The sequence below is a fragment of the Eretmochelys imbricata genome, chromosome 17, assembly GCF_965152235.1.
Source record: "Eretmochelys imbricata isolate rEreImb1 chromosome 17, rEreImb1.hap1, whole genome shotgun sequence".
Classification (NCBI taxonomy): domain Eukaryota; kingdom Metazoa; phylum Chordata; order Testudines; family Cheloniidae; genus Eretmochelys; species Eretmochelys imbricata.
The window spans coordinates 17,413,104-17,439,043 of NC_135588.1; the positions used below are offsets into that span (position 1 = coordinate 17,413,104).

A 25,940-nucleotide genomic window follows, 5' to 3' on the forward strand; every position below is an offset into this window, starting at 1 on the left:
CTGCATCAGGGAAACAGGATTTGGAGGAAGTCTGTGAAAGTGAGTGAAAAGTATACAGAAAAGAGGTATGGGGTAGCACTTCTGGATTCGTTATCAGGCACTTTCTTTGGAACCAAAGGACCACCAGGAGCAAGATCTGCTGCAACCTCAGAACTGCAGCAGCAGACATGTGACTCAGATGGCTAGGGGGAAGAGGATTCCTACCCCAATATAAATCTGCAGATAAATTTAGCCCAAAAGAAGGTACAAGATAGACCGAGTATTGCACTTTAATCAGACCAGGTATATGGGATGCTAAGTGACTCTAGGTGCTTTACAAAGCAGTTATACCAGCAGTGCAGCGACTGTGCAGATAACTGACAGTAACTTGCACACAGCTTTGACATTAGGGAATATTGATCAAGCCACTTACGTTATCCCAAAATTTCCTGGGTTCTTTAAATTTCACACTGAATTCTGTTGGAGATGGGCAGAAGGACGTCAGGGGTATAAGTGCCACTAACTGAGCCACATGTTGTATGCTCAAAGCCAATCCCAATAACATCCACCAAATTAGAAACCCTACAGCATCTATGTACCTTGAAACTTGGCTATTATCAGGTTCTCCCATTGAGTTTAATGATAATTTGGCAAATTTAAACCTTTGATCCAGATAATTCATTCTGAAAATTCATGTCAGACTTCTAAAAAGCCACAGCTGTTTAGCTGTGTATGTTTCACATGTGCTGTAATTAAGTTCCTTCCAAACTAGTTCAATAGCTGCCCAGTTAGAAGACTGCGAGGCCATTCATTTAACGAGGTATCACTTTCTACTGTACTTGTGGCTCTCTGGCTAGTTCCTGCAGAATAGCAAAGTACTGTGGTGTAGTGGGAGACAGTGCAGAGGACAAGACACTGCACTAAGTCGGGAGACAAAGGCTATATACGCAGCTCAACCACTGACCTGCTGTGTAATCTTGGATAAAGCACTTCACCTTGATAGTCATTCATTTTAAGGCCAGAACAGACTACTGTGATCATCTAGTCTGGCCTGCATAAACTTCCCTGAATTAATTCCTGCTTCAAGTCCTGATAGCTGTGGTTGGACTCAATATCTTTTAGAAAAACACACTTTCTTGATTTTAAAATGTCCAGTGATGGGGAATCCACCACAACCTTTGGTGAGTCGTTCCAGAGGTTGTTTACCCTCACCGTTAATAAATTGTACCTTATTTTTCGTTTGAATGTATCTAGCTTCCACTTGCACCCTTTGGATCTCGTTATACCTTTGTCTGCTAGATTGAAGAGCCCTCTGTTATCAAATGTCTGTTCCCCATGTGGGTATTTGTACACTGTGATCAAGTCAGCCCCAGTTGAATTTGAGATCGCATTGTGCTAGATGCTGTACACGTGAAATAAAATACAGTGCTTGCCCAAAGAGTCTACAATCTCAACTGCATGCAATTCAGGAAATATAATTATGAAACATGAATACAGCACAAAAGATCTATAATCCGTAGGAATTTTAACAGGAGTGCTAAAACCCATGTGATGGAGGAGCCACAGCAGAAAGTATTTTGAGTTGCTCAGCACTAAGTTAAGCTTGTTTTCCCCCCTGAGAAGTTCAAGCTCTTTATAGTGACAGATCCAAGAATGTGAGCTGCTCTGATGAGTGAGCATGGCAGGCAAATCAGTACATTTATTTAACCATGTGAATGTAGAATTAATATACAAGCATGGTTTTGAATAGGTGTTGAACAAGAGTAAAGGAGGACAGGATGTGTGTTTAAAGTAGTAGGCAAAGCTGCAACCAAAGAAAGGTTAATATGCAAAGAGACACAAATGACATGAATAGATGTGGTAGTTTTTTGTGACAGCTGCAGAGGTTCTGCATTCTCTAAAGTCCCAATTTAGCAACGCGTTTAAGCATATCGTCACTGTAAGGACGTGCTCAAGTGCTTTGCCGATTTGGGGCCTGAGCAGCCTGCCCCTGAAGTCATTTGGGCAATCTCAATTTTGAACCACTGAGTCTCCACATTTTATTCTTCATTTTTCTCTTTTAATGGTCTCTTGTCTGTTAAAACTTCCTTTTACAGGCCATTAGCCCTGTGTGCAGACTCCAAGGTTAAGACAGCACCTATAATTCTGTTGCATACACAGATTTTCCCCTTATTTCTTGCTAAAAGTTCCAAGTTTCTGCATGAAAAGATCATAAGATTGTATTTGGCATCTCCCATTGAGCTCAGATGTTGCTTAGTAGGTGATGTTCTGCTGCAAGACTTGTGTAAGAAACTAAATTCAGCTTCCCTTGTGAGTTGCGTGAAAACCGTTGTACCCACGCTAGATAAAATTAGCCACGGAGAGTCTGTCTTCACTGCAGAGTTAATCTGGGCTCTTACTTGGTGGTTGTCCTTAACCAAGCTTCTGTCCACACACAGAAACTTCTGACCTAAGTTTGGTGGTGCTTTCAACCTGGGGTAGCTGGCTATCCTGGGCTATAAACTAAAGCCTGAATGCTGCTTTTCACTTTGGCTGGTAACCAGCCCACTTTGCAGTGAGGAGACCGGCTAAACCAGTCGAGTGGTGATGGTCCTTCAGTGCCTTCTCACAATTCCCACTGTATGCCTAGAAGGACAGACAAGTTCTCCCACAATTTGTTGGGAAAGAATCATATTGCGGCTCAGCTTATTGAAGTGCTAAGAACCAAGGGATGTACCCCCAGAAGGCCTCATGACACATGGGGGAAGTACAGAGCCACTGTGGCCTCACAAACTTAAATGTGGCTTTATAGTGTTGCTGCTCACACCTGGGCTAAGCTAGCCTGGGTGCCCTGATCCACGTGCCAATCACCTGAGTTAACTCTGCAGCGAAGACATCCTTAGTGCCAGGAAAAGTGTGCATAGGATAAAAAGAATGGAGGATTGATCTGATCTTCCACATAGCAGAAGATTCAATGACTTGTTCCGTTCTTCTATTCCCGAGTGTCAGGAATCTATAAGGAGGAATGGACTGCATTTTTGGAAGGGTAGGAAAGAAGTAGTATGCGAAATCTTTGAAGTTTTACCTGTATACCTAAAAGAACATAATTTTTTTTTTGTTGTGAACAGGCATCTCCATGATGTTGTGTGTGACTCTCTTCTTATGTTGAATGAAGGGGTGGAAGTGGGCTGTTTCTCCTTGAAGAGCTGTCTATTGGAAGAGAGGGTGGAAGGATTTAGGACAGGGGGAACAGACGGGGATTCCAGGTATTATGGAGCTCTGTATGGAGGGGAGAGATACAAAGAAGACTGTTAGGGATGCACCTTGGGCATAGTGGAAAGAGAAGAACAGAGTGACTGGGTGCTGGACTTTGGGTTCCTATGGGGAGATGCAGAGCTATTCTGCTGTTTCTCACAAATAGCTGGATCAGAAGGGTCTGTGGAGCTCCAGCTCTGGTACATAAAAGGCTTGAGTGGCTTTCTGAAGAAGAAAGATCTTGAGGGAGGGATGTGAAGCTTGGCTGAGAAAAATGCCCTTTTTTATGTTGGCAAGTACAATCTTGCGGCGGGGCTGTAGTTAAGAACACAGGCAGAGTGCAAGAAAAAGGGTGAGGTTTATTTTTAAACAATACCCGGTGGTGTGATGATGTGGGAACTCTTCCTGTTCACAGATTGTGTAGGTCATTGGAGGTGAAACAGGGAACTTCTTATATAAGTGAAGCTAATATTAAAATTCCACATATTAATCAATATTCCGATCTAAACAGCAGGGACCAAATCCATGCATCTGTATGTATCAAGGAAGGAGGAGTCCTGAAATTGTTTACAAAATCTGTATGTTTGGACCCTCTTGCTTTGAAATAAAGCCTTTCTCTTGACAGTTTAATGTCTAGATGTGTCAAAGCCACTTTAATGCTAGTCAGAGGCATTAAATTTTTAATTTAAAAATCCAGCATTTTACATTATTTTTCTCCAGATAGATTCTTGAGTTGGAATTTCAGCATTATGCCATCGTGTGTAGGAGTTGCTCTTACACCTGCTGTTAGCTTAGTTGAGCCTGTTCTGTTTAAAGAGCCTATTGATGCCAAAATCATGAGTGAATGAGAGTTTGAGATATTGAAACAAACTCCACCTTCTCACTGTTGTGAATTTTGTCATTTTAGGAAAGGGATTTAATGGCATGGCTGAGTCTAATGCTATTTAGATAGCATAAATTTATCTTCCCTTTAAACTTCTACTGCAGAAAATGTTGTGATATCAGCCAAGAAGCCCTGACTGCAATTGAGGTTCCATAATAGCACAAATGCATAGTAAGACAGTCCTTGTTCTGAAGATCTTGTATAGACAAGACATCAAAGGGTGGGAGGAGAAACTGTGGCACAGAGGAGGGAAGTGACCTGTCACATAGTAGGTCACTGGCAGAGCTGGGAGTAAAACCTAGGTCGTGTCTCTCTTTCTCTCTTCTGTCTTATCCACTAAATTATGTGCCTCCCCAAAATGTAGGGTGTAATTTACTTGACACCAATAACAAAATGTAGTATTTAATTTCTCTGTACCTTAATATGTTATGTATTTTTGAGGATTTCAGTGTGGAAGTATAGATTCTAGTTGACGTATGAATGGCTTTTGTTATTCTTAGCTATTATGGAGTACTTCTTCATCCATAGATCCCAAATCACTTTAGAAAGATGGGTATGTAGATCATTTCCACTTCAGAAATGAGGAAAACGTCTTGCTGCTAGAGAAAATAAATTTTAGACTAATTCTGGGCATCCACAATGTAGCTTGATGTCTGTGGATCATGACACATTTTCTTTAATGACATAGCTATGGTAGGGGGCCATGTGTCTTTCAAGTTGAGGTTTCAGCTGTCACTACAGGTGATCCAACGAAAGCTTGGCATGCTTATCTGACCTCACCCGAGCTTGTTTGGGCATGCAGGAGACAATATGGTTTAGCAGTTAGATCAGGGCACAAGAAGTCAGAAATCCCCAGTTCTGTTCCTGGTTCTGCTCTGACTTTCTGACAGATCTTGGGAAGTTGCTTCACTTCTTTGAGGCAATTTCCCTCCTCCTGTGAGAGTACTGTAAAGTGCTGCAGGGCACTGTAAATGTGCAGAATGTTTATTCAAAATGAGATGGCAGTCTTATGACAACAGGTTTTTCAATGAGATTTCTAGTACTTCCTGGACAGCTTGCAAACACCACCGGAACAGCTTGTGTGGGAAATTTTGGCACAGCAATGGAAAAATGGGAGCGCTGGATGGATTCTGGTTTGGGTTTGAGTTTTGGGAGAAGGATTTAGAGTTGGCTGGTTGTTAGCTCTACCTATCACTTTCTTCTTGGCAAGACTGGTAGATCTTTAATAGGAGTCTCTTCTCTCTCCGCTCTCCTTGTCATCGTCCCCCCCGTACCCCTCCCCCCCCCCCCCCCGCATTTAATTTTTCAGTGGAAAGCTTAAACGCCTGTGTTTATTTGCTGGGGTGGAATGTTGATTCATTAGCAAACCTCTTGCCAGATGCAAAGTGTTCTCTGTAACTGAGGCATGTATGCAAACTCGCCCTTCCGGTTTACGCATCCTGAAGCTTTACTAATGTGTAACCCTCCTCCTAGTGACCTCTCTCACATCTGTTGTTGTTCTGAACAAATATATAGTGAATCAGCACAAAGTCCATACATTAGCATAGCAGTTAGTCTATACAACACTGAGTAATCTGAATGCTGGCACTCTTGTTGATTCACTTGCTATCAATGGCACTTAGCTGTGTAGTGCAGACATAGCCTTTTAGCGACATGGGTGTGTTGCCACAGGCGTGCTGCTTAAAGTCGCACAGTGTAGCCACTGTTTGTTGGCTTTCCTGCCGACAAAAAACTTTTACCCACAGCGAGCAGCGTTTGTGTTATCGGCAGAAGAGCGCTCCTGCCGACAACGCGCTGTTCACACTGGCACTTGCCGCGGCAAAACTTTTGTCTTGCATGGGGGGTTTTTAACACCTCTGAAAGACAAAAGTGTTGTCGTTCAATTGCCAGTGTAGACATAGCCTTCGAAACTACATCGCTGATTCTTGTCATATTAGTGGTGCCTGGTACTGTATGGTGTCACTGATTTCACATACTTTCAGTGGTGCCTAGAACTACAGTACTGGCTGCATTAGAAATGTCTAATATCACTGACCTTTTAGATGCTCTCTGGGTAGTATGAAAAACACGTGGCTATCTCTTTAAGGCATGTTGTCAGGCCAGATTTGCCTCCACATTTAGATTATGTACAACTGAGCTTTAGAAAACCTGCTCTTGTAATTAACTTTGGTTGTATTTATTTTTTCTTTATGGTGGTTCATTCTTTGAATGCAGAAAACGACAATTTAGGGCCTGCGTTAAGAGAATGACATGCAGGTTAGGCGACTATATCGTGCTCTGTTGCTGCTGGTTTTGCTGCTGAATAAGGGACTTTCCTGTAAAGGCTCCAGGTGGCATGTCTGAAAAGCTAAAGCAGTCATAGAGTCTCAGGACCTGACTTAGAGAAAGATTGCACGCACAAAAGTGCATGACCATTTGCATGCCTAATTTGTACGTGTTAGGGCTTATGTAATGGCAGCAATTGCACGTGCCAGTGACCACATCCAGCTGGTAATCTGCATGGGCAGTACTTGAAAACGAATCCTGACGATTGGGATTGTGAATGACAGTTGCTGTAAAACCTGCACATGGTGCTGGGGATTTTAGTGGGACTTTCAGCTTTGGCCTTCATCTTCCTTGCTTCAGTCAGCTAAACTCCAGGCTTTTGCAAAATCAAGGCAATGAGGTGGGGGGGCATTGATGTAACTGGAAGGGGAACTCTGTAATCATAACTAGGATGTCACAGCTACTTCCTTGAGCTATAATCAATAATTCAGTGTCCCTCTGCTCTCAAAGGTGCTTGATTCTCAGATATTTGTTTAGTTCAGCACAAATGAATACTCATTTGGATGTGCTATCTCAGTCATCAAAGCAGGAAAGGACAGTGAGCTGGGAACTCGTGTTCTGATTCCTGAACTGCCTCTGACTGATTTAGGGACCCTTCTCTCCCAGTCTCTGATGGAACTTGCCTGACTCCCTTTACTAGATTCTCAGCTCCTATGAATATGGGGATCATGCTACATATACAGCTCCACTTTCCTTAGTGTACAGTTGCCTTACGTCCCCAGCTACCTCATGAATTGGTTTGCTGGTTTGAACATAATAACAGAGTCCAGAGTCATGCACCAGAGTTATTTACTGGCTGAGCCGGGGGTGGGGGGATTATGCCCAGATGTGGAAGGAACAGATTTTAATCAGTATATATCAAGGTTCCTTGATTTTTCTCTCTCTCCAAAACCCAAGGGGGGAAAAGTTCCATATCTGCTAATCAAGAGTACAGAGCGGGAAATGTAGAAAAATTTATTATGTAGTACTTGGTAAATACTTGGTGACTTACCCAACCCTGGCTGAAATTAAAAGGAGTCTTTCCATCAACTTCAGTGGGCTCTGGATCAAGCCCATGGTGCACGGTGTCGTCGTCAGTTCGACCTTCATCATGTGAGAAATCTCATGTAAAACAGAACTTTGAGATGCTATTATTTCTGAATCCTGACTTGCACAGTCACAACATTTTGAATAAGGAGCTTTTAGTGCCTTTGTCTTCTTTTCTGCTAGTGCAAAACCTTAAGTGGATAAAGAGATAATAATCTAGGAGAAAAATAAACAGACCTGCTGGAATTCATTGAAAATAACCCATACAATATCAATTCCTTCCTAGCCCAGACATAGGTCAGTAAAGAATAATGTGAGCCATTCATGAGCTGGTGAGCTAACAAACTGGTTTCCAGTCCACTTGAATAGCAACCATCTGACAAATCTCCTACCATCTCCTACCCTCTCTGCTTTAAAAGTGGCAAAGAGTCCTGTGGCACCATATAGACTAACAGACGTATTGGAGCATAAGCTTTTGTGGGTGAATATCCACTTCGTCGGTGTCATTTTTTAATAACGGCATTCCATATCAGCCGGTAATTGTCTTGTGAAAATGACATGTTATCACGCCACACAAAGGGCAATCAAATCCTGGGCAGCTGCGTTTTAAGCCTGACTTTGCACCTCAGGATTGCTGGCAAGAAAACCAGTTTGCCTTGTAATTGTCCTTCAGCAATTCTAGGTGGGACTGGTTTCTAATGGGAGGAATTGCAGATGGACTCCCTCCTGAAAAATCAACATGGGAGTGGGAACCTCTGATACATACATGCCTTCGACTGAGCTGACATTTGAATGCTTTACAGTGTTGTTGTGGCAGTGCTGTGATCTTTGCATACAAATACTTTGACAAGCAGCTCAAGGGAGTGAAAATGTGGGCATGAGGGATTTTTTTTTTTTGTACCAGCACTTGTGCTTTTCTCACCTGGTCATCTGATTCATAGCTTTGGGTGCTTCAGGGCTGTAAAACACTAATTTAAAAAATCCAATTCAGCAAGCTACTTAGGCAGGAGCTTAACTTTAAGCACCTGAGTGGTCCCATTACATTGAATGCAATGCAAGCAATCCTGTGTTTTCAGTTTAAGCACATGCTCAGATACCTTGCTCTGACCCAAGGCATCTAACACTAATAGCGTTCACACCCATGATGAAGGGCCTGATCCAAAGCCCAGGGAAGACAAAGGAAGGACTGCCACTGGCTTCAGTAGTTTGAGTTATGCTGCCCAAAACAGCTAGCGGGTCCTAGAGTTACACTGTATCTTGCCACCCTGCAGATCCTGGCCTGGTTTGAAGAAGGTGAAGAGATCACTACTGCATTTGTAGAGCCAGTTGTCATCATGCTGATTCTCTTAGCCAATGCTGTTGTGGGGGTGTGGCAGGTATGTAACCGCTTTTGTCTCCCTTCTTTAATTCCTGTAAGCACTGCGGTTTGTTTGGGGGGCAGTGGAGCTATTGGCCAGGTGCCAGGAACTGTACAGCCTGCATGAATGAAGCCCTGGCTGTTTAAATGCACAAAGGGATGCTCATGAGTTGGAACCATGTGCTAGGTTTGCGCTGCAGAGTTAACTCAAGTTTCCTACGATCCAATCCGCTCTTTTTTGAGCTAGCAAGTTTGAGCGACTAGTCACACTATGAAATAACACTCAAGCTGCACAAAGCTGGCAAATTGTCTTCACTCAAGCTGTGGCCTTTACCCCCTCTCGAGCCAGCCAACTTGAGGCAAAAGCACCAGCACACTCACATGAAGGGGATGCAGGTGAGGGGTAATACTTGAGTTAACTCTGCAGTGAAGACAAGCCTGTGGTGAGGGAAGTATTGTGCAGCTGCCAAAAATAAAAATAAGACTGTGGAGCATTGAGGGAATGAAGGGAGAAATTCTGGTAAGGAAAACATGAACCCCACTTGAGGTTGATGAAAGCAGGCTTTTAATTGCCAAACAGTAATGAAAATGAGGAGCCAGACTCTCAGCTGGAGTCTGATCTGCCCAAGGGAAAAAGTCCCCAAAAAACCCCAGAGAAAAGTGAGTTCAGTTCGCCAGGTATTGGCAAAGTTGGTAACTAACGAGTAGGGAATAGACCCTGTGCTGGTGAATTCTCCATGTTTAGCTCACTTAAAAAAAAAAAATCTGTGAGTACTTTAAAAGGATATAAAATGCCATCCTGAATAAAAATAGAATGAGTGACATGTACTACATTTAATCTTTATTTTGTCATCCCTTAATTTTTATTTGGCAATTCGTATAGTTTGGAGTTTAGGATGCCACACTTATTTACCACCTAGTTAAATACCACTTATCTCTTGGCAGTGGCCAAATGCGTTTTCATTAAGCAAACTTCTTAATGCACCCCAACTGCAGTAGCAGTTATTACCAGGTGCTTTCATTTGCCTGTTGTTCCCTGGAACATCTTGCAAGATAGTATCCATTCTGAAAAAGTGGCGGACACTAAGGTCTTTTTTACTTCAAAATATTAAGCTGCTGTTTAACTTAGTTTTAAGCTTATTTGATATATTCTAATTGCTGCATCCAGTGCTCAGGGATGCTGCAAGTTGAGCCGAAATGTGTCTGGGTAGAAAATCCATATTCTTAGAAGCAAGAGACGATTAGGCTCGCTGATCATTTGTTCCAGGTGTGTTTTCCCTCCAAGATCCTTTGTTACATTTTGATGTAGTTCTAAAATACTAATGCTCCTTTGTATGTTCAGAACACTTCCCATGCAAGAACCTCAAAGCATTTTCCACACACTCGCTCACGAAGGTCCACAACTGTAGTTGCTCTAGGCGCGCATTAACCCCTATGTCACATATAGGGAAACTGAGGCAAGACTAACAAGGAGTCTGGTGGGACCTTAAAGAGGAATTCCTCTCCTGGAATTGACACCTCCTTATCAATTATTGGGAGTGGACTACATCCACCCTGATCGAATTGGCCCTGTCAACACTGGTTCTCCACTTGTGAGGTAACTCCCTTCTCTTCATGTGTCAGTATATAATGCCTGCATCTATAATTTTCACTCTATGCATCTGAAGAAGTGGTTTTCGCAAAAGCTTATGCCCAAATAAATCTGTTAGTCTTTAAGGTGCCACCGGATTCCTTGTTGTTTTTGCGGATTCAGACTAACATGGCTATCCCCTGATACCTGAGGCAAGACTGGGTTCAATGACTTTTTTTTTTAATGGTCTCAGAGTGAGTCCATAGCAGAGTTCAGTCTAGAAATCAGAAATCCTGAGACTCTGTTGTTTTAACCATTAACAACACTACCAGTTCCTCTCAGATGGTTCCATACCACTTTGCCTCTGGCACATCCGAGATTCAGCACAAAATGTAGTTTTCAGAGTAGCAGCCGCGTTAGTCTGTATCCGTAAAAAGAAAAGGAGTACTTGTGGCACCTTAGAGACTAACATATATTTGAGCATAAGCTTTCATGAGCTACAGCTCACTTCATCGGATGCATACAGTGGAAAATACAGTGGGGAGATTTTATATACACAGAGAACATGAAATAATGGGTGTTACCATACAGACTGTAACAAGAGTGATCAGGAAAAGTGAGTTATTACCAGCAGGAGAGCAGGGAGGATAATCAAAATGGGCCATTTCCAGCAGTTTATAAGAACAGTAGGAGGGGAAATAAACATGGCAAAATAGTTTTACTTTGTGTAATGACACATCCACTCCCAGTCTTTATTCAAGCCTAAGTTAATTGTATCCAGTTTGCAAATTTATTCCAATTCAGCAGTCTCTTGTTGGAGTCTGTTTCTGAAGTTTTTTTGTTGAAGAATTGCCACTTTTAGGTCTGTAATCGAGTGACCAAAGAGACTGAAGTGTTCTCCGACTGGTTTTTGAACGTTATAATTCTTGACGTCTGATTTGTGTCCATTTATTCTTTTACATAGAGACTGTCCAGTTTGGCCAATGTACATGGCAGAGGGGCATTGCTGGCACAGGATGGCATATATCACATTGGTAGATGTGCAGAACCACTAACCCAGGAACCTATCCTTGCAATAAAGACTGTTGCTAACTGTGTCCACATATCTATTCAGGGGACGCCATCATAGGGCCTAATCACATCAGCCACACTATCAGAGGCTCGTTCACGCGCTCCCACCCCCACTCTTCTCCTGGTAATAGCTCACCTTTCCTGATCACTCTCGTTACGGTGTGAATGGTAACACCCATTGTTTCATGTTCTCTGTGTATATAAAATCCCCCTACAGCATTTTCCACTGCATGCATCTGATGAAGTGAGCTGTAGCTCACGAAAGCTTAAGCTCTAATAAATTTGTTAGTCTCTAAGGTGCCACAAGTCCTCCTCCTCTTAGCACAAAATGTAGTACTTCATATACTGCTTTGAAGTCATTCACTACCCCTCCCCTGTCTGAAGTAGGTAAACATGTTTCCCTTTAGCCATGGGGACAATGAGGCATAGCAAGGTTCAGTGACACTGCCCAATACCACAAAACGAATAGACTTCAAAGCCAAGATTAGAATTCAGGAGTCTGGCTCCCATTCCCTTGTTCACACAACTGCGCCCACCCCCCCCAACGCATCACCACCATTTAAATGGTACAAATGCCTGAAGCTCTGCTGCACGCTGTGTTTACAGGAGAGAAATGCGGAGAGTGCTATTGAAGCCTTAAAGGAATATGAGCCAGAAATGGGAAAAGTGATCCGTGCCGACAGGAATGGAGTCCAGAGGATCCGGGCTCGGGATATTGTTCCTGGGGATATTGTGGAAGTGGCAGGTATGGCAATGATCTCTCCCCCTCTTCTCTGCACCCCCCCCCAGCCCCTTATCTCCTTTGCTGTATGCACAGGTATGAAACATCCTGCTGGGCTATGGGTGAGGTAATCCCACCCTGAGTTAGTTTAGAACTAAACTGAAAATGCAGCGAAACTCACCATCACCCTGGTTCTTTGGTTTTGAGCAACTTTTGTTTGAAGCAACCTTGTCACAGAATAGTGAGCTGAAACAGGAGAACCGCTCCAGCATTGTGTGCTGGCTTATACTGACTATCCAGCACTCTGCTCGTCTAAAGTAAGTTAGGCTTTGGTCTGCATGGCTTTCCATGGAAGAAAATGGTCTCCCTTAAGGTTTGTGGGATAATTATTCATGGAAGACAAGTAGTGCAGGGACGGGAAAGGCTGAGGGGAAAGCATTGGTTTGCGAGCACGGGAGAGACTTGTGCTTTTGGATCTGGGTTTGGGTAACCTCCATCTGCATTCGTGTACTTCATCCTGTGTCTTATCCTCCTGTCCTTCCCTTGCACATGCAGCTGTTGGGATTAAGGTGCAAAACAGATTCCATTTTCATCTGTCCTGCATTGGCCTGAGAAATGTCTCCTGCAGGTTTCTTCTTTCTTGGCCATCGCAAGCAAATTCTCAGAGGAAGCCTTATTGACCACTCCACCCTGTTACCTTTCGCCATGAGTTTAGCCCTTTGCCCTTGTGCCTCCTGTCCGTTTGGTTCTGCTTGGCAGTGAATGGAGACAGCTGGGGTGTGGGGAATGGAGAATGCTAAGAGGTTGGGATAAGAAACTCTCTTTATTTGTAGCTAGATTCCAACTGCATTGAGCTACCTATATATTTTTTGGCTTTCAGGGGCATCACAAAGATCAGTGAGTTCTCATCCTCTCTGCATCCCTTGTACTATCCCCGTTCTATGGATGCAGAAACTGAGGCACAGAGAGACCCAAAGGTCACACAGCAAGTATGTGGCAGAGGCAGGAGGAATACAAGCCAGGTTTTCTGGGTCTAAGTCCAGTCCTTTAATCCTTCCTGTCACCTACTCCTCTGAGCAGAGCCAGGCAGAATCTACCCCTACATTTATTAGGACTTGTAGGATTGTGTTCTTTACCCTTCAATATTGAAGGCACTGTTGGAGGATTAAATAAAAAGCATTTGTTCTTCTGGCTCACGATAGTATTCTTTATATTGATTAAAGTTCAGGGTTTGCTAGCCCACACCCCTCCTCAAAATGGCACATTTCAATTAGCCAGCAAAATTATTATTATTATTATTATTATTATTATTATTTTTTAAACCAACTTTAAGCCTCCAAATCCCTCATACTCATCTGCTCTTCTCCACTTTGTGGACTTGCTAGTGGAAAAATGCTGCAGTTCCTTGTGGACTAATCCAATTCTTTGTTAAGTCTTCCTGTTGTACTTCATCTGGAAGATAGATATATCTAAAAATAATGCACAGAAGATCATCACGGGCCATTTCCTCAGCTGGTGTAAACTGGCATAACTCCACAGCACAGCTACATCGATGAACGCCAGCTGGGGCTCTGGCCTGAGGTTAGCACAGACTGGATTTGAACTGTGTATGAATAAGGAACTGAGATTTGGTCGCACGTAAGGTGATGTCTGATTCTGCTAAGTTTGAAACCATAGACTGTTGTCTAGATGGTGTTCGGGTGTCTCCTCTGTACTCTCTGTGTGGGTGGGAAAGAACAGGGCATCAGGGACATGTGCAATGGGTAAAGGGTTCCTCTTTCTAGGCTCCATTCATCCAATCTGTTTTTTGGGGGCAGGTCCTTTGGGAAAAACAGGTCAGGGCAGTTTTTCAGCTCCACAAAGCTCCCTTTCTGTGTGGGCAAAGTGAGCCCATGGGGATTGGCTGGCCAAGATGCTCTCTGGAAAAGGGAGGCTTGCGCCTGCCTTGAAAAGAACAAATTGTAAAATGCAGCTGTCGCAGGCCAAACAGCTCAAGGATTTTTCCACCAGGGGAAAATGTCTCGGCCAGGCCTGCCCCGTTAGGATCTTGAGCCGTGTGGTCTGGTTGTCTCTGTGGGATTTTAGGAGAATGCTGACTCGAGCAGTCAGAAGTCATTAAAGTACTTGGTGCTGAAAGTGGGCAGCTGCTCAGCTTGGGCCCTGTTTCTTGTCTGTCTCCTCCTTTGCCCCCAGGAGGAGCACAGACCCACTGTTTCGCTGGAATAAAAAGAATTACGCTGCTTTTTCTTCAACAAGAATTTCAGAAAGAGAACTTGAAATAAACAACAAAGAGAAATTAAATCAGAGTCCATTGGACTATAAACTCTTCAGACAAGGAGATCTTTTGTATTATGCTTGTTTATGTGCCTGGCACAATGGTTCCCTGATCCCTAACTGGTACCTTGTAGCTCAGAGGTGGGCAAACTACAGCCTGCAGGCCACATCCGGCCCACAGGACCGTCCTGCCCGGCCCTTGAGCTCCCAGCCAGGAAGGCTAGTCCCCAGCCCCCTCCCGTTGTCCTCCCTCCTCCGCTGCCATGCGGGCAGCGCTCTGGGCGGCGGGGTTGCGCACTCCTGCTGAGCAGAGCGGCAGTGTGTCTAGCTCCGGCTGGGCAGCGCGGCTGCCAGACATGCCGCTTTGAGGAGCGGGAGGGGGGTTTGGATAAGGGGCAAGGGTGTCCCGGGAGACAGTCGGGGGACAGGGAGCAGGGGGAGGTTGGATGGGGCAGAGGTTCTGCAGGGAACAGGGGGGATGGTTGGGGAACAGGAGGGTTAGATAGGTGTGGGGTCCTGGGGGGCCTGTCAGGGGGCAGGGGTGTGGATAGGGGTTGGGGGACAGGGAGCAGGGGGGTTGGATAGTGGGTGGGATCCCGGGGAGTGGTTAGAGGCGGGGGGTCCCAGGAGGGGGCAGTCAGGGGACAAGGAGCAGGGGGGTTGGATGGGTCAGGAGTTCTGAGGGGGGCAGTCAGGGGGCGGGAAGTGGGAGTGGGTAGATAAGGGGTGGGGGCCAGGCTGTTTGGGGAGGCACAGCCTTCCCTACCTGGCCCTCTATACAGTTTTGCAAACCCAATGTGGCCCTCCAGCCAAAATGTTTGCCCACCCCTGTTGTAGCTGCTACGGCAGTACAAATTATTGTTTTATCACTGCCCTAAACTCCCTGTGCCAGTCTGCCTGCCTTCCACCAGCCTTTCAGCCTGCTAGCAACTCCCTCCCCCTCTAACTATATAGGGCAGTTAGTTAAACACCATCACGATGCCTCTTCCAGCCCCCCTAATCAAATGCTTATTGCATGTGTATGAGTGGCTGATTTTTTAAAATTTTGTTTGTTTTTTTAATTACACCATCAACATCAAAAGTCGCGGAGAAACAGCTGAGCCGTTGTCTGGGGATTCATGATTTAACTGAGACAGACTTAGCAAATTATAATACCTAGCAAGTACGCTGTCAGATTGTGTAATACAAGAGTGTGTGAATCCAGCATGAGCACCAGCTCGTATAACATATGATTGACACTGCTGTGTAAAATGACACACACCCTTAAACTCTGGTAGCTGACACATTTGCACATCTAACGGGGAACATACGTATATGCTACCTAGGACCAAGCTCCAGTATTTTTTACATTGGCAGTGGAATCTATGTGATGGTTGAGGAGGGGAAAGTGAAAACCTTAGTTACCTGACTAGTGACTCAATGCTGTGCTATGATATGGGGGTAGGGGGAATGGTATGTGAAAGACAGAAATTCCTTCTTGATCCGTGTTGCAATTAGCTGATGCCCTGAAAGGTGATATTTGATTACCTCAATTTAGCAAGTAAAACTATGCATTCTGCTTTTGAGCCTAATCCATGCCACCATATTTAATGCTCTGACCTCCTGTAGAGGAGAATTCCATTGGCTTTGGCTAAGTTTTCCAGGCATCTGATGAGGCGGTGATTCTATCCCTGAGTGAGTAACCGTGTGTGTCTCAGAGAGAGAGAAAGGTTGGGTGTAATATATGGAGGACTGAGGTTGGAAGACTGAGATTAATGCAAACACTTTGTAATTGACTTCATTTTTTAAAAGGTTTGGGGTTTTGTTTAGTTTTTTAAATGTGGGATCTACAAAGGGGGGAAAACCCCAAATTGATAATGGAATGACTGTCAATTTTAAAATGGAAAACAAAGCATTGATAGCTTAGAATGAGCGCGCTCTCTCTTATTTTTGCCATGACTGTGGAACATTAAACTGTAACTATCAGCTCATCATGGTGAGCCGTTGTCGCAGCCCTTCCTTGGCCCATGGGGGAGTGGGGAGGAGGTAACCACCCCCTGATTTCCCTTTTCGGATTGTGACTTCAGTGACAGCAGGTAGAGCAGGGGCTATGCACCAGAAACTCCCTGTACTGCAGCCCTGCGGGTGGGGAATGGGAGGAGCCCTGGCTCTGCCTCCACCACTCACTGGCCAGAGTTAGGTGATCAGGAGCATACAGGAGAGCAAATTGCTCCCTGAGAAGGTGGTGAAGTAATTTACAGCCTCCCCAGAGCAAGGCAAAGAGAGGAATTGTGCTGAGCATGGTTCATTCCCTGATTTTTTTGGGTGATGTACAGTGATGCACCACTCCTCGCATGTTCTGTCATTACAGTCTAGTTTAGTGGAGGGTTAGGGTCCATTAAAATCATTGCCTGGTGGGTAAAATGAAGAACAAGTTAAATGATTTGTTAAAATTGCATTAAATATGGCATTTTGGTTTGCCTTCGTAGCAGATTTCTTGAAGCTGGCCTCAGCTCTTCTCTCCCAGGCTGTCTAAATACAGTAGATCGCCTGTCTCTTTTTTTTGGGGGGTGGGGTGGGGGAGAGGGGTGCTAAAGTTCATGTTAGAAATTAACATGAGTACTGGTGCAGAGAGCCAGGATGTCCCAGTGGTTAGGGCACTAGCCTAGGAGGTCAGAGTTCAAATCCCTGCTCCACCACAGACTTCCTGTGCGACCTAGGGCAAGTCACTTAGTCTCTCTGTGGCTCAGTTCCCCATCTGCAAAGTGAGGATCACGGCATTACGGGGAATAAATACATTAAAGATTGTGAGGTCTTCAGGTGCTGTGGTGATCAGGGCCATATAACTACCTTATAACAACAGCAAAGTGATAACTGGCAACGTGTTAGATAAGGCAATTCATTGCCCATGCTATTCACAATGATCCTCATCCTGCTACCCTTATTCATGCTTAGTAATACTTTATTCTACAAGTCCCACTGAAATCAGTACCTACTGTCTGCTATGTTTATGAAAGTACCTACCACAGTGGGACCCCGGTCTCTCAGCTATAGTTTCTAGGGGCTGCTGAAGTACAAAATCAAAAATTGGCTTGAGCCAGCCCTGGCCACAAGACTTTTTGCTGAGCATCATAGAGAGAGGTAATGTCCCTTGTGAGATTTACTAACCAATTCTGATCTCTTGATGCCAGTGTTGTTCCTATTTTTCTTGTGCCCATCCATTATGAAAACTGAGCCACGTGCATTCATTGGCTTCAGGCAAACATTTTTCCTTTGGCCTTCAACACAGTGGAAACTTGCAGCCTTTGATTTTGTAATTATTAGCTTCTATTTAGTAGCTGTCTAAGGACAGTTGATGCCTGGAAGCAAAACGGCCCCTTGCTAGCACAGGGAGAAGAAAGTTTGTGTGTTAAATAAATAAGCTAGTTATAAATCTCTCTCATCTGAATGAGCCTTAACTGTTACCAACCCAATGGAAAAAACTCACTAGACAGGTTGCACTGCAGGCTAGAGGCTGATCCTGTCTTCGCGAAGCAAGTTCAGTTCCCACCCAGCAATTGGCACCACTGGCAACCTCAGAGGCTTTAAAGATTTCAGTTCTTTCTCAGCACTTAAAGCAGGTCCAGCAAGGTCAGCCCTGAGGCTCATGGCCTAAGCTCTGAGCCCTGCTCTCTGGGTATCTATCAAGCTCCAATCACCATAGTATAGATGTACCTGTTCTTTTCACATCCTGCTAATAGATTTTAGTGCCTGCAGCTGGCAATAGATTACATCTCACAAATAGATGACCCTTTCGTGTAAGGGGGAGTAGAGCATTTTGGTATATCTTAAAAAGGGTCCATCTACATGGATGCTGTCCGTGTGTGAATAAAATTTCTTGCCGAGGGGGGTTTCAGTTCTCTTTATCTTGCATTCTTTGGTTCAGGGATATAGAAATGAGAGACTTACCCCCAAATAAATCTTCCAAAGTTAAGAGCTTCACTCCAAAGGCCTTGACTAAATAGTGTATAGTATGTCATCTGGCATTCACCCAATAGGTCTTGATTCAGTGCCCATTCAGGTCAGTGGAAAAGACTCCCATTGATTTCAATCTGCATTAGATCAGGCCCTTAGCCCTGAAACAACTGGGAAGGTGGCAGGAGGCTAGTGGTATCAGGTTTGGTGCATCTCCATTTGGGATATTGATTACCTCTTTCTGCTCTCCCTCCTGCAGACAGTTACTTTTGTTGACTCCTGAACTATCTGCATTATCCGCCACTGCGCAGGAAAGCACTTCAATGAATTCCAGGCCAGGGAGTGGTTCTTTCCTACCATCCTGGCCTATGCTTCTGTATGGGAGTTTATTATAGGTGTGTATTTCACCAGATTAGTCATTTTCTGTTCAAAATAACTGGTGACCAGGCCACTCTTATCTCCAAGACTTTTGTTAGGAGCTGTGCCAAAGGAACATTGATGTTCATCAACTCAGGTTTCTATAGGCAAGAGTGTGGTTGTATGGCTAAGGAACTGGACTGAGATTCTTGACTCTGCCACAGACCTGCTTTGTGACCTTTGGGAAATCACTTACTCTCGCCATTTGTAAAATGGGTGGTAATGCTTTCCCTCCCAAGGGTCTTTAGGATAAATATGTTTGCGTGGGTCTCATGTACTGTGTTAATGAAGGCCATATGAGTATCTGGATTATTTGTATCACTATGTATGGGATCTCAAGAGTTAAGAGGGAGATTTCAGTGTCTATGGCCCTTTCAGTCGCTGGCGCCTTTGCTGAGAGATTTAACAGAGGACGGTTGGTGGTGGTTTATCTTTGATGTGGACATTCATACATTAGAGACAGGTGCTACATATACAAACAGAAAGAGACGGTCCCTGCCCTGAAAAGCTTACGATTTAAATGGAGGAACAGGATGTAATGTTATCCTCATTTTAAAGATTGGAAACTGAGGCACAGGGAGATTAACTGGCTTGTTGAGGTTTGTGGCAGAGCTCGGAATTGAGACCGTTTTTCTGAGTCCAAGGTCTGTGCATAAACTGTCCTTCCTCTTGCTAGTTCCCATGGTTAGTTTATGTATCTCCCTTACTATGGTTGAGTTCAGTCACAGATCAGACCAAACACTTTTAACCTGTGGCATTTCTCTTCTACTTTCCCTCTCTTAGTTGGTGACAAGGTGCCAGCCGATATCCGGATCATTGAGATCAGATCCACGACATTACGGGTTGATCAGTCGATTCTCACAGGTATGGGCAGTGCTGTTACTGTGAGTATGGAGGTCTTGCACAGAATGACTGCTACTGGAATGAGTCCCACGTGGGGGTGGAGGTGTTGGGCTTGGTGCTTTAAGAACCTTCACACCCACAGAACGTTCAGTGAAATTTGTATCAACAGTTCTGAGTTCTGAAAAAGCTAGGTCCTCCTCTTAACGTTTTCATTTTCACACCTGTCTGGTGAATCTGTGGTGGCCAGCCCCTCTGTAACACTTTCTAAGGGTTACCTAATTAATCCAGACATTTGGCAAACCAATGTGTAGCATGTCCCTGTGAGGCTGTTTGGTTAGCACTATTATCAGCCCTCTTTACAGCTGGAACAATTTAAAACCAGGGATTAAGGGTGGGGTTTTCAAATGCGTTCAGTGTTGGCCTGACTGCTCCACTGAAGTCAGTGAGCATTTGCAGTGGGAGCAGATTGGGGGTGAGATTTTCGAAACTGCTCCATTTAGGACTACGTGACTTGCCCAGAAAGGGAACCAGTGGCAGAGTTGGGATTAGAACTCAGGAGATTCTGGCTCCATGTCTCATACTCAGACCAGTGGACCACAGTTGACTCTCAGCAGGAAGTGCCCAAAATCTTGAAAATGTGTGAGATTTTGTTAAGACTCAAGCCTCATATTAATGATGGCTACCCATTTTACTGCAGAACAGGGTATGTTGCTGTCTTACACAGGTACTGAACTGTGGCTTGAAAGCAAATATTGCTTGATTCATGTCTATCTTGTTGTGTAGCAATTAAAGAGTTATTCATTTCAGATGTGTGATATTTGCTAGAATCAGATGTTGTCATTGAGGGGAGGGGATTTTTTTTTAAAATATGGATTAAAGAAGTGTTTGAAATATTACACATTAGCTTTAAACATTATATCACTGCTATCGGGGGAAATGGAAGTTGCCTTTCTTTTCTATTTAGCTGAACCATTAGTCTAAACTGAAAATCTCCTTTTGACATGATTTTAAAAATTCATTAGTTTAGGAAATGGCAAAAGGGAAGGGAAAACAATTGGAGAAATTAAATCTACAAGGACACCAGCACAGTCTCCCCGACACATAAATAACACAGGTTTTGTGCTAATTGAACTTTCTCCCTCTGCTGCATCTTCTGTCACCTTGCAGAACAAAATTATTTTTGTGCTCAGAGCACAAAATAAAGACCTTCAGGAGAAGCACTCTCGATGCTTTCATTACATCGCCCAAGGGATTCCATCTCCTCTTGAGGCCATTGACTGGCTTTGAGTTGTCCTTGAATAAGTGGAACTGTTGCCTCTGATTTTGATTCTTGTGTCCTGAGGAGAGGGGCTTTTCTTCAAAGCTTGGAAGTCTTGGCTGTTGTAAGCTTCCTGGAGCAGGGAACCATCTTTTCATCCGTGTTTGTACGGTGCCTATCACAATGGGATCCTGGTCCATGACTAAATAAATAATCAGTAGTAGTAATGTAGCCAGTTTCCATGCCAATGCAGGACTGTTCCTTACAAGATGCAAAAGAAGATTTTTGGACTAAAGAGTATTTAATTTTAGAAGTCTTTTTTTTTCATGATATCTTCAAAATAGAAAAATAGATAGTATAATCTTCACTGTCACTCTGATGAGTAATGTTTTCCTGCTGTTGCGAAGCACCCCACAATTTAGGATTAGTTTTTGAGCCCTTCAGACCCCACCCACAAAAAGCTAATCCTTGTTCCATTTGACTATCTCCTCACACAATTAATGCCAAGAAGCAACTCTGGCTGAGATTCACCAGAACAACACTTGGTCTCTGGTATCAGTTTCTCTGTAGAAGTCTTCACCGGTTAGTTGGTGGCAGTTAAAACCTGTCTGGAATCCGGAAAAACTTTTGTCTGTGTTTGTAGCAGTGGGGCTGGGGCCTCCACATGCAACTACAATACAAACCACAATAATTCCGACAGCAGTGCTGTTATCGCTGGAGTGTGAGGAGGGCAGCAGTTGGTGGGTGAGACCAGGGACTTGAGTTTGCCAACTTGTATCAGGCTGTTCAGATGCCTAAATATGGAGTTAGGTGCCAAACTTTACATTTTCTGGCTCAAAATGTTGACCTAACCCTGTTAGGGTATGCTGTTAGCTTAGCAGCTTTTTAGCTCTTGTAATTTTCACTTGAGTTCAAGCTAGTTATTTTCCTATGACTATTCTCTCCATAGTGAACAGATGAATGGACCAGCTGTAACAGCTCATTGATGAATGTCCAAACAAAATGACCTAGTGCCAAAGATCTATTTTCAAGGCTATGTATTGTCACCAACAGAAGCTTCTAATCCACCCTAATAGAAGCCTTTGCTGGAACTGGATCTGTGTTGAGAATCTCAGTAGGAAACCCTGTAAATGTTTTTTCTCCCTCCTTTTGTCTCTACAGGTGAATCTGTGTCTGTGATTAAACACACTGACCCGATTCCTGACCCCAGGGCTGTCAATCAGGACAAGAAGAACATGCTTTTCTCTGTAAGTTGTTTCACATCCGTCACCTCCTCTCTTGGGTCTTGTAGAAACAGCCCCAGGGTAAAGAACCTCACAGGCAGGTATCAAAGTATATATGTTTTTGAGCAGTAAAGTGTAATACAGGATAATTACTATTCACCAAAGGACACGGACAATTTAAGGTGGTATTTTTCCTAAGTGTTCAGTGCTGGCCTAATTCTGCTACTGTTAAAGTCAATGGGAAAAGAGTCAGGCCAATGCTGAATGCTTTTAAAAAATCCCACCCTTAACAGTTTACATGTTGTCAAAAGTTGGCCTGTCATCTACTCACTGGACCAGGAGCATCTGAGTCTTGGTTGTGCTGCAGTAAAGAGTCCTTTCAAAGGAATAACTGGATGGGAATTTCACAATGGCCATGTCATAGATCTGGGTCTTGTATCCTTGTGACGATCTGAGGTATGCCAACCCTGTAGGTCCCTTTGGTCTTTGAGAGACATTTGTACCCCTGAACCAAGTGGGTTTGTTTTTTTATTAATGTTTCTTTTAAAATGAGGCTGAGAACAAAAATCACCCCCAAGCAAGCCAGACCCTCAGTTCCACTTGCAGTCGTCATGGGTTGTGGCAGAATCACTGAATTCAACATATTGGAGGCACGCTAGAGGTGACTAGCTTCAAACTTCCCCCCGCACAGCATTACAACCTACGTGACTAGTGAAAGGATATTCCACAAAGGCTTATTCACTGGGGCAGTTCTCACTTTACTGTTTGTGGCGGAGATTTTTTCAAAGAGGGCAGCCCATTGAGTTTTGGCACCTAACTCCTTTATACTTAGGACCCTACGAAATTCACAGTCATGAGAAACGCGTCATGGACCATGAAATCTGGTCTTTTGTGTGCTTTTACCCCATACTATACGGATTTCACAGGGGAGACCAGTGTTTCTCAAACTGGGGGTCCTGACCCAAAAGGGGGTTGCAAGGTAATTTAGGGAGTATTGCCACCCGTACTTTTGCGCTGCTTTCAGAGCTGGGCGGCCGGAGAGCGGCGGCTGTTGGCTGGGCGCCCAGCTCTGAAAGCGGTGCCCTGCCAGCAGCAGCGCAGAAGTAAGGATGGTAATACTATATCAAGCCAGCGGCTCTGCCTTCAGAGCTGGGCTTCCGGCCAGCAGCCACCGTTCTCCGGCTGCCCAGCTCTGAAGGCAGCGCCACCATCAGCAGCAGCACAGCAGTAAGGGTAGCAGTTCCACAACCCCCTACGATAACCTTGCGACCCCCCCCTCCTCCTCACCCCTTTTTGGGTCAGGACCCGTACAATTACATCATCATGAAATTCAAATTTAAATATCTGAAATCATGAAATTTTATAATTTTTAAAATCCTGTGACTGTGAAATTGACCTAAATGGACCATGAATTTGGTAGGGCCCTACTTATACTCCTTTAAAGTCTCAGCCTTTGTGTTTCTGGTTTTCATCTGAAATCATGGACTAGAGGCGTTACAGGTGTTTGTGATTAAACATGCAGGACCCATGGGTTCTGATTCCCCTCCTGCTCCCCCCAGGCTCAATAAGAAGTAACGCTATATTCGTGTAAAACGGTTGATAGAGTTGGGCCAATGTGAAGCAGCCTAAGGCTGGAATATGGATGCTAACTCACTCCTTTTCATGACTTCATTACAAAAGCAAGCAAAGCTCTGTAGATTCATCTGATTTTTGCTTTTCTTCAGGATTTTTTTTTTGTTAGTCCCAAGTGGTAACTTGAAACTTGTGAGGTGCAAACAACCCTCAAACAGGAAAACTAGAGATGGACTCAGAGTGCGGAATTTGAATGCTCCAAAATTCAAAGGTGTTTGCAACATGAGGTTTTGCTTCATCTTATAAAGATTAGGGGTTATTTAAAACAATTGAACATTTTGCCAGATTTGGAGGAGTTTATATATGAGGTTTTGTTACCGACTTTTGAACCTGAAGCAGGAAACAGGTAGCTCATTGTGCAGGGAAAGAATGTAGCCTGCCAATTAGAGTACAGGATGAGGTGTCAGGACTCCTGGGTTCTTTCCTGAAACCTGTCACTGACTCACTGTCCATTTTCTCTTACCCTCTTTGAACAAAACTGGTCATAATAATTTGTGAAGCAAGACTATTATACCTTAAAATCCATTAAAAAGGGGTCTGGGGAGGGACGGGGGCAGTCCTTTTGTTTAGTAGTTTCTACTGGACCAAGCATCTTCAACTTTTCTATGCTCCTTAAGAGTAAAGGGTGTGCATTACATCTGGAGATGCTTCTAACTCAAAAAAGCTCCAAACCACACAAATCTTGAAGACCGCAGAAGACTCAGTAGCTAGTGATAGGTCTGGAGAAACCCCTGTTTAGGTTTGGTGGGATATCACCAAAAGTAGAAAGGCCTGTTAAGGGGTCACAGGAAACAGGAGTTATTGGGTCCAGGCTGGAGAGAAATTGAACAATAACTCAGTGACAGGTCTCAGGAAAGAACCCAGGAGTCCTGACTCCAAATCCTGTACTCTAATTGGTAGGCCCTCTTCTCTCCCTACACAGTGAGCTACCCATTTGCTGCTTTAAGCCTAAAGATCTAATATTTGTATATTCTGTACATACAAATGACTTCTTTTCCAGGGTACCAATATTGCAGCTGGTAAGGCTGTTGGAGTCGTCATTGCTACTGGGGTATACACAGAAATTGGGAAGATCAGGAATCAGATGGTTGCAACTGAGCCAGAGAAGACCCCATTGCAACAAAAGCTGGATGAGTTCAGCCAGCAACTCTCCAAGGTCATTTCTGTGGTCTGTGTAGCTGTCTGGGTCATCAATATCAGTCACTTCAGTGACCCCGTCCACGGCAGCTCTTGGTTTCGTGGGGCTATCTACTATTTCAAGATTGCTGTGGCCTTGGCTGTGGCTGCCATCCCTGAGGGTCTCCCTGCTGTCATCACCACTTGTCTGGCACTGGGCACACGCCGCATGGCCAAGAAGAATGCTATTGTGAGGAGCCTTCCTTCAGTGGAAACGCTGGGCTGCACCTCTGTCATCTGCTCTGACAAGACTGGTACCCTCACCACCAATCAGATGTCTGTCTGCAGGGTGAGTTCTTGAGCTATGCAAATGCGTAAACACCATTTTGCTTTCCCATAAGGTGTGCAGGGTCTTGAGGCTAATGCATGGGGTTGAGAGTTGGGAGATCTGAGTTTTATGCCTAGCTCTGCGGGCTTCAGGTAAGTCACGTTCACTCTGTGCCTCAGTTTACCCATCAGTGTAGTAGGGATAACAACATTTACCTTCCTCACAGACATATTGCAAGGCTAAAACTGTCTCTTCTGGCAGCAACTTTGCTAATTTGAAGGAGAGCGTGAAAAAGTTTTGCGTTATTGCAAACCCGTATAAACATGACCTTCCTTTCCTCCCTATTGGTGATGAAAATCAGTTTATTATTATTTTTGTATGGCTCTAGGGCTGCAGTTATATAGCTCACTCTTGCTCCTTGTGAACAAATGAGACACCTGTTTAAAGGTTTTAGAGTAGCAGCCGTGTTAGTCTGTATTAAAGGTGTGGCTTTCCAGAGGTTGTTTTATGGACTCTTCTTTCTTGGAGCTTTCCCCTGTGGTGGGGATCTACTTGAAATGAGAGCTCCTGGAAGTGCATGTATTTAGTCTGTTCTCTCCCATGCTTGTTTAACCAAGCTGGTAAGAGATTAGAAACTTAAGCTGAACTTCTTATATATTAAAACCAGGGAGTTAAACTGAGAATGGATCACCCTGAGAAATCCAGGGGTCAAGATAACAGTAATGCAACCTGGTTCATCGGTGGTTTTTT

The 25,940-nt window shown here is 44.2% G+C and overlaps 1 protein-coding gene across 2 annotated transcripts in view; it reads left to right on the forward strand.

Moving 5' to 3' along the window:
- The window catches only part of ATP2A3 (ATPase sarcoplasmic/endoplasmic reticulum Ca2+ transporting 3), a 136,314-nt gene that overhangs the window by 50,293 nt on the left and 60,081 nt on the right, over positions 1–25,940 (forward strand). For both annotated transcript variants that reach the window (XM_077836373.1, XM_077836374.1), the window contains exons 4-8: positions 8,719–8,823; positions 12,052–12,190; positions 19,574–19,654; positions 22,053–22,138; positions 24,747–25,211. In XM_077836373.1, coding sequence (XP_077692499.1) covers positions 8,719–8,823; positions 12,052–12,190; positions 19,574–19,654; positions 22,053–22,138; positions 24,747–25,211 — 876 coding nt within the window. The remainder of the gene's footprint in view (positions 1–8,718; positions 8,824–12,051; positions 12,191–19,573; positions 19,655–22,052; positions 22,139–24,746; positions 25,212–25,940) is intronic.